The sequence below is a fragment of the Branchiostoma belcheri genome, unplaced genomic scaffold (genome assembly GCF_001625305.1).
Source record: "Branchiostoma belcheri isolate BF01 breed outbred unplaced genomic scaffold, Haploidv18h27 scaffold163, whole genome shotgun sequence".
Classification (NCBI taxonomy): domain Eukaryota; kingdom Metazoa; phylum Chordata; class Leptocardii; order Amphioxiformes; family Branchiostomatidae; genus Branchiostoma; species Branchiostoma belcheri.
Genome location: NW_017803080.1, coordinates 572,551 through 582,057, shown reverse-complemented (window position 1 = coordinate 582,057; position 9,507 = coordinate 572,551). Strand labels below are relative to the sequence as shown.

The 9,507-nt window shown below is 40.3% G+C and overlaps 1 protein-coding gene across 1 annotated transcript; it reads left to right on the top strand.

Annotated features, from left to right (window-relative positions):
- Window positions 1-5,426: 5,426 nt before the first annotated feature.
- On the top strand, window positions 5,427-9,091 carry LOC109466332. The gene is made up of 3 exons (XM_019764049.1): window positions 5,427-6,720; window positions 6,996-7,105; window positions 8,264-9,091. The coding sequence occupies exons 1-3, from the start codon at window positions 5,427-5,429 to the stop codon at window positions 9,089-9,091; spliced, it is 2,232 nt and encodes a 743-aa protein (XP_019619608.1).
- The last annotated feature ends 416 nt before the right edge of the window (window positions 9,092-9,507 follow it).

The window sequence follows — 9,507 nt, the reverse complement described above, 5'->3', positions numbered from 1 at the left end:
TAAAGACTTTGCTTCTCTGTGTCATGAGACATTGCCTTAGACTTGGTCCCTCTGTGTCATGAGGCAATGCTAGGATATTGGATTGGACAATGAACAAGATTATTTCTTATGGTGAGTGAAAGAAGCTATATGCATTAGGGCCCATGTGTGTGTGTGTGTGTGTGTGTGTGTGTGTTTGTGTGAATGTGTGAGCGTGCTTGGCGTGTGTAAATTAAAATGGTTCATATTTTAGTTTGAAAAATACTTTTTTATCACTCATGGCAAAAGGTGGTGACGTAAAGCAAGAGAAGATCACGTTTGGCGGGTTGGGGGAAAAACCTGGAAAATTCCGAATTATCTCGGGAGTTGCCGTGTCTGCTGACAATGAGATATTTGTGACTGATAAGATAAACAAACGAGTCCAGGTCTTCAGTATAAATGGGACCTTTCTCCGCTTGTTTCCAACGGTACTCCCGGGTGAAAGCAAGACAATGCTCGAAGCTCATGCTGTTGCTTTGGACGTGGCACCTGGCTACCTGTGGGTAGTGGTAAGGAGAAGTTAGTTATTCTTCTTCGATAAAGTGCATGTCGTACTGTACAATAAGAACGGACAGCCCATTAAAAAAATTGACGTAAGCCTCAAGGGCTACAATTTCGTTGTTGCGATGGACGTGCGCAACAATAAAGTTGTCGTGGGAGACGGAAATACAATTATGATGTTTGATCCAAACGGCTCTTGCATTTGGAGTTCAGAACTGCCTACTAGGGCACGCGGGATTGGGGGAGTTACATCGGACAAGGAGGGAAATGTCCTGCTGACGGATGGGCATAAAACCATCCAGAAGTACAATCCCTCCGGAGTAAAGATACTTGAATTCGGCACCTGGAAAGGGGAAGGGGCAACTGCATCATCCCACTGGTATTTGTCTGGACACATCTGGTCGCATCATTGTTGTGAACGAATCGAACAACCGGGTAGACATGTTCACAAGCCAGGGCAAGTTTGTCCGCACCATCGTGTACATTAACACCCCGTGGTGTATCGGTATGGGACCATGTGGAGAGTTGGTGGTGACTGGACAGACAGACACACACGCTGTAACTTTTTTCCCACGGCACATGGTGCTTCCTTGAAGCCCTAAATTGTGTTCACTTAATGGTTTCTTTATTTCTTTATTTGAATTTACCACATGCAAAAACAAGTGGAAGGGAGGACAAAAGAGTTGTATCAACGCCTTTACAAGTTGGATGGTTGATCTTGTTATTTCTGCACGACTGATTCTCTTTTGTTTATGTACCATACATATAGTATTATCAAATGGTGCCGTATAAGCCCACACTGGCTGGGCGCGGGAAGCCTCATTCATTCATTGTAACGCGTAGATTGTCAAAATTGTTGTCTTTGAGATGACATCTATACCAATCTTAGTGTACTAAATGGTACTCTAGACGTTCAGGTCCAGACCTGCACCTAAATACATCAGTGAAGGGTAGACATCCAGGTAATAAGATACGCCAAAAAAGAGTAGCTAACAAAAGGTAGTGGATGCTACTTGAAACGTCTGACCGTTTCCAAAAGCATATCCAGTTGCTTGAGTAATTTTTTGCTATACCTAAATAATTATACAGATACAGGTATTAAGTATATGAGGAACCAACATTGATTTGTAGTCTCTTTTCACTCCAGATTATATTTGAAGGAAATATATATATATATATATCCACGTTTTGTTTGAATTGCTTGTAGGCCGTGGGCGCATTGCAAACTGCCATAGTGCTGACATGTCCATGTAACTTTGTGGCTAAATAAAAAAAAAGAAATTAATGTAGGCATGCGCAAGTGTATTGTAATAGGCTCAAGTATGTATTTCACTTTGTCGTCAACATGGGGGGGGGCTGCTTAACGCCACGAGAAAGTCTAAATTAATGGCAAGATTTCGTGAATTCTTTATTCCTATTTCATTAATTTCCTATAACAGATTACCGTCACAATTTTGAGAATAGAATGTGCCCATTATCCTATAGAGTAGAATGTTAAGAACCTTGATATGTTTATTCAATGTATGGTCGCCCACACACATACCAACTCCGGGCACTGAGTCTAGATTGTGCCGCTGAGGTCGGTTTTACCCCACAAACCACCAACAGAAATCTTTCCGTGTGTAGAAAATGCCTTTATCCTTGTTCTTCACATCTGAACAGAATTCCATTATGTGATATTCTTACACCACGAGATAGTGATTCTCGTAATTTTTAGGATTTTGTTTTTAACGATATGTCGTAGAACATTGTTGAGTATGTAGCATGAAGACTTTGTTTCATCTTTGTTGAACGAAACATAAAAACTGCACATACTGTACAGCATATTGTTCCTAATTTTGAGGATTTTCTTTTTAAAAATCTGCAGTAGAACATTGTTGAGTATATACCATGTTTTACCTTTCTTGAACCAAACATAAAAACTGCAAAATTGTACAGCATATTGTTACTAATTTTGAGGATGTTCTTTTTTTAACAATCTGCAGTAGAACATTGTTGAGTATATACCACGTTTTACCTTTCTTGAACCAAACATAAAAACTGCACAAATTGTACAGAATATTGTACCTAATTTTGAGGATTTTCATTTTTTTAACAATCTGCAGTAGAACATTGTTGAGTATGTACCATGTTTTACCTTTCTTGAACCAAACATAAACCTGCACATATTGTACAGAATACTGTACCTAATTTTGAACGATCTGTGGTAGAACATTGCTAAGTATGTACCATGAAGACTTTGTTCATTTTCTCGAACCAAACTTAAAAACAGCACATATTGTACAGAATATTGTACCTAATTTTGAGGATTTTCTTTTTTAACAATCTGCAGTAGAACATTGTTGAGTATATACCACGTTTTACCTTTCTTGAACGAAACATAAGAACTGCACGTATTGTACAGAATATTGTACCTAATTTTGCAGCAAGAAACATGTAGCATATCAGTATGTGGTGAATTGGCAAAACATCTTCAAGTCACACCAACATGTCAGCTACAATCCCAGTTTGGACAAAACGCATGTACGTACTTTTAATCTTAGCGCTGACATGAATTGTCTGGTTTCAGAAGATGACTCGTGGGCTGCTTCATCTACATAGAAATGAGTTGATTCTGTCTGCATGTTACAAATGTTAAGATAATGATATGATCTCTGATGATATAAAAGTTGACTCATCTGATGTAGCTTTATTCCTCACATTTTGATGCATACCTTACTACTAAACAGTTACTTCGCTGCTACAATGATGCTGGTATATTAAAGTAAATGTAAAAAGGAATATAAGAATTGATATTGTATGAATCAATCTGTATAATAAAATTATCTGGCCTCTCAAGTACTAGTACACTAATACTAATTAAGTTAGATTGAATACACATATTCTGTGGGATCTTTATCTTACTGTTGTACATGTATTGTTTCATTAATATATACTTTGACATGTCTTTGGTAACTGGGTAACTGGCTGTGCTATCAATGTGTTATTGAAGCTTTTCATGTATGGATATGTGTTAATATGAATAAAAACTTTACGTAATTCACGAAAAAGGGAAGAAAAACAGAGTCTGTGCTACCTTCCTTTAAAAATATTGGTGTTTCACGTTTCTACAAAATAATTAGATGTTAGTATACCTTCTACAGCAATCAGCCAATCCCCTTAAAATCAGATATGCTTGAGAGTCCCTGACCAAAGCTAGGTACCCACTTTCAGCTGAGCTAACAATCAAAATACGTGTAAAGATCCTTTCTCAAGGGTACAACACCAAAAGCTTGAGACCATCTTCGTTTGATGAGAAGTACGCGGGTGTAGAAAGAAAAGTTCATCATACATGAATAGTCTACCAGCTCCCAAAACTCAATTACTACTAGGTTAATCACACACGTATTGTCTACTGGCTTTGAAACCTCCACCCACATCCACAGACGAAGAAGTTGGATCAGTCCACTTTAACTCGTGCCAAGGGAGGGACAGCTTTACGTCTAAAATTCTAAATTCATCAACACATTTCTCAAAAAAAGTCTTTTCAAAACCACTTTTTTTCACACGTTTTGCATTTCATGCTAATCTTGCTTTAACCGATTTTTCGTTTTATCTTAATATGAATGAATGAATGAACTTTATTGCTCGACAATCGTACATGGTACAATGTGTGGCAGTAATACAACAATACTTATAAAACTAAACTATCTTATTACATTTCTTACTACAAACTACTATATATATGAACAGTACAATGTGGCCATTTTTTGGACTTCAGCGTTAAACACCCTGTTGTTTTTATATAATACCAGACAAGACACCTTTGCGGGGGAATCTATGACGTGCATGGGATATGTTTATTCAATATTTATATCATCTCCCTGCACTGAGTCTCCATTTCGCTATTGTGGTCGGTTCTCTCTGAAGACAAGTCGCTCGTCGAAGCCTTACTGTAAGTACAGAATTTCTGAATCTTTCTTCTCCATATGTCCATATCACTCTACAGTAGCACTCCAAGGTGTAGTCAATGTTAATGTGTTGATATGTTTGGTAATGTAATGTTACAGTAATATGTTTGTAATTTCCAGCTGTTATGAACTAACAGTGTGTTGTAATTTGAACACGACACTACTCAACATGGTAATGTAACTGTTAAGGCGCGTCTATATTTTCCCTACAAAGAAAGAATGGAAATCTATGAAAATAAACCTCAAGTTCACCGAGTAACATGTTGCATATTGGTAAGCATATATGCAAGGAACCGCTAAAATAACATGCAGTAAAACCAACATGTAAGCTACAACCTCAGCTAAAACAACACGTGCTCCACGCACTGATAATAAGTAACTGTTTAGACAACCCTATATTTCCACCTTAAAAGAAATAACTAAACATCTATGACATCAAGTTATAGCCAAGAAACATGTAATATATTACTATAGGAGGAACCGCTAAACAACTTCAAGTAAAATAAAAGCAACAATGTAAAAAAAAAACAACCCCAGTCAGGACAACACGTAGTTCAAACTCATGATTTTAGCACTGACATGAATTGTCTGGTATCAGAAGACGACTCGTGGGCTGCTTCATCTACATAAAGATGTATTTATTCTGTCTGACATTTTTCCCAGTGGTCTTTACAGTGCACATAGCGATACAGGTTGAGGATAGAAATTGTTTAAATGTGCTGTGTTCTAAGAATCAAATTATAGTAATAAGCAAAGACTAAACATGATCATTGCCATGAACATCAAGGCAGACTTTAGCATTGTAATAATGTTTGTAGTTATGCATGTTTATGTTACATCTACATGTTGTACAATTTGAATGCAGAATCTGTTTGATTGTTTCCGTCCTATTACTTATTATTACTTATTATTACTTACTTATATGTAGAACTAAACAAAGGAAGAGATCTTGGAGCCATGGCTGAAAATATGCCATCCAACACCGTACCAAAAGCAATGGTTGTCAGAAACGAAGGTATGGCAAAATCAGACACAGAAACTGTGCCATCCAAGTTCAGGCAAGCTTCCGAAGGTGCCAGTCACCACATCTCTGGTCGATGTGAGAAAAATAAAGACAATGACGATGAAAATCTGTCTGACACAAGCGATGCTGCTGCTGAGAACTTTCAGACAATCGATATCGGCCCTGGTGAGTTCGATACATACGCCATTGCATACATATGCAAAGAACAGGCTCTTCGCATGAAGAAAGCCGTGGAAGAGACCAAAAACAAACATTTTCAGGCAACTAAAACGGCGCCCGACAACACTTATAATGATAATGATACTGAAACTTCAGCTTTCAATGCAAATGACAGCAACGTGCACACACAAGCCAGGGATCCGAATCCGATGTATACACAAAACATGAACCCTCAACCGATGGACGCCGAAAACGACGTTAACCCCAATCCGATGTACCTACAAAGCACCATGGAGCCAAACGCCACCATTGGACCCGCCAGGAATCCAAACCCGATGTACACACAAAACATGAACCCTCAACCGATGGACGCCGAAAAAGACGTTAACCCCAATCCGATGTACCTGCAAAGCAGCCCTGGACCCACCTTCAAGTCAAATAAGAGTGATTACAATCCCTGCACACAGACATCAGCTGATACACATCAGCAAGCCTTCTCCAGGCCAGCGACTAACAACGATGACAACCATTGCCTTCAACCATATGCTGTAACACGCTGCCAACCAGATGCATTTACACATCATGAACTTGATATTGCTGTTCAATACGAAGAAGATGAAACATTCGGTGAGTCAGCAAACAATGATGGCAATCCCTGCATCCAACCATATGCCCACCAAGAAGACCAGGAGCCCTCACTCAACTGTGATGGTGGCCAGCTGCCAGATGAGGTCATTCAACCATACGCTGCCGCATACATGTGCCAGGGTGACTTGGAGCGGAACACAACTTCAGAAGACCTGTCCTCCCAGAATCAGAATCAACCAACGGCGGCTTCGAACAACGATGTCCTGCATGCACTCGATCCAAATCCGATGTACGCTGCCGCAGACATGTGCCAGGGTGACGTGGAGCGGAACACAGCTTCAGAAGACACTCAAGGAAGCCTGTCCTCCCAGAATCTACCAGCGGCGGCATCAAACAGCATCAATGACGCCAATGATGTCCTACACGCACTCAATCCAAATCTGATGCATGTGCCAAACGTCCAGCATCCTGCAGCGCACGGTAAGAACTTTATCAACTTCATAAACCTCTTGCTGGAGAAAAATCTTGAAATTCTTTTATTGTCATTGGTAATTCCCTTGTTGACACAACGCCCTAAAATACAAATCATTATATGTATTTTTAACAGATCTGCTGTTAACTGCAATATTTTTAGGTGATTAGTCAGTAATTATCCCGATGAAGGCGACAGTTGAAAATTTGATCTCTATGTGCTACTTGTTGTTGGAATAAAGTTCCAACATTTCACTTTGATTACTACCAACATGATATTTCAGGCTGTACGCGTAGCCGAGTGATCCTTGCAGTTGAAGCGGCTGTCGTTCTTGGGTTGTTCATCGTCGCAGGAGTCTTTCTCTGCTTATCCTTAAGCGCCAGGCCGCCACAGGTACGCTTCTGTCTTATTATAGCCTTGTCAATTTTCTGAGATAACCATCCGTTTACTTTACCCGTATACTTTATACGGGTAATTGGCATCACTGGCAGTATACATTTTGTACATGTACCTTGTAACTTACGTAGACAGATATAGTACAGTTCAATAGATCACTCCTACCCTCCCCTGAGTGTATAGTGAACGAGCCCAAGAATGTATGTCATCCCCTAGCAAGGTTTTCCCAAGGGCATAGGACTGTGGGCATAGATGTGTGTCAGCAAAATTCCAGACATGCCTGTGGAAAAATTCCTGTGCAATTCCTAGAGTTCTTGCAAACTCCACACAATACTGTACCATTAGGCTCCCCCCTGAGGCGTCGCCGTTGATATCGGCCTATAGCTATCAAATTCAGAAAGGGTTCAGATAATTTATCATGATCTCCATAAACCGATTGCGATAGCCTGCATTGACGATATAATCCTCTATCAACAGCAGACAGCGAATACAACTACTACTGCTGCTACTACTCCTGCTGCTACTACTACTACTACTCCTACTACTACTACTGCTGCTACTACTGCTGCTGCTGCTGCTGCTACTACTCCTGCTACCACTGCTGCTACTATTACTACTACTAAAGCTGCTGCTACTGCTACTACTGGATCTATCCCCAAGGTCCCGACAGTCTCCAACACCCCACATCACAAAGGTGAGTCTAACACAAATATTTAAGAGACATTTTCTTAAACTGGGTCCCTCTGTGTCATTAGACAATGTCTTAAACTTGGCCCCTCTGTGTCATTAGACAATGTTTTAAACTTGGCCCCTCTGAGTCATTAGACAATGTTTTAAAGACTTTGCTTCGCTGTGTCATTAGACAATGCCTTAGACTTGGTCCCTCTGTGTCATGAGGCAATGCTAGGATATTGGATTGGACAATGAACAAGATTATTTCTTATGGTGAGTAAATGAAGCTATACGCATCAGGTTCTATATATGTGTGTGTGTGTGTGTGTGTGTGTGTGTGTGTGTGTGTGTGTGTTTGCGTTTGAGTGTGCGAGCGTGCGTGGCGTGGGTAAATGTAAATTATATTTTTCAATTTTGTAAATTACATATTTTAGTTTGAAAAATATTTTTTTATCACTCACGGCAAAAGGTTGTGACGTAAAGCGAGAGAAGATCACGTTTGGCGGGGACGGAAAAGAACCTGGGAAATTTGATTTTATCTCGGGAGTTGCCGTGTCTGCTGACAATGAGATATTTGTGACTGATAAGTTAAACAGACGAGTCCAGGTCTTCAGTATATATGGGACCTTTTTCCGCCTCTTTCCAACGGTACTGCCTGGTGAAAGTAAGACAATGAATACGTTCCCTTTTGGTGTTGCTTTGGACGTGGCGCCTGGCTACCTGTGGGTACTGATAAGGAGAAGTACATGGTTCCAGGATGAAGAGCATATCGTACAGTACAGTACGAACGGACAGCCCATTAAAAAAATTGACGTAAGCCTCAAGGGCTACAATTTCGTCATTGCGATGGACGTGCGCAACAATAAAATTATCGTGGGAGACAAAAGTACAATTATGCTGTTAGACTCAATCGGCTCTCGCATTTGGAGTTCAGAAGTGCGTACGGTAGACGGGATCTGGGGAGTCACATCGGACAAGGAGGGAAATGTCCTGCTGACGGATGGGTATAAAACCATCCAGAAGTACAATCCGTCCGGAGTAAAGATACTTGAATTCGGCACGTATGGAAAGGGGGAGGGGCAACTGAACTCTCCCAGAGGTATTTGCCTGGACACCTCTGGTCGCATCATTGTGGCGAACCATTATAACCACCGGGTAGACATGTTCACAAGCGAGGGCAAGTTTGTCCGCACCATCGCGGACATTGACTTCCCGCAGGCTGTCACTATGGGACCATGTGGAGAGTTAGTGGTGACTAGCATATTTCCAAACACTGTAACTATCTTTCCACGGCACATGGTGCTTCCTTGAAGCCCTAAATTGAGTTCCCTTTATGGTTGATGTTGTTATCTCTGCACGACTGATTCTCTTTTGTTTATGTACCATACACAATGTATTATCAAATGGTGCCGTATAAGCCCACACTGGCTGTGCACGGGAAGCCTCATTCATTCATTGTAACGCGTAGATTGTCAAAATTGTTGTCTTAAGATGAAATTTACCAATCTTAGTGCACTAAATGGTTCTCCAGATGTTAAGGTCCAGACCTGTACCTAAATACGTCAGTGAAGGTTATAAATCCACTTAATAAGATACACCAAAAAAGGTAGTGGATGATACTTGAAACATCTGACCGTTTCCAAAAGCATATCCAGTTGCTTGAGTAACTGTTTTTCTTGCTGTATCTAAATAATTATACAGATACAGGTATTAAGTACATGAGGGAC

Bases quoted from the DNA above. Each gene is read 5' to 3' on its own strand.
- LOC109466332 (XM_019764049.1), top strand. From the start codon at position 5,427: ATGGCTGAAAATATGCCATCCAACACCGTACCAAAAGCAATGGTTGTC. The intron at 6,721-6,995 runs GTAAGAACTTTA...ATGATATTTCAG, and splicing joins CCAGCATCCTGCAGCGCACG to GCTGTACGCGTAGCCGAGTG. The intron at 7,106-8,263 runs GTACGCTTCTGT...TGTGACGTAAAG, and splicing joins TAAGCGCCAGGCCGCCACAG to CGAGAGAAGATCACGTTTGG.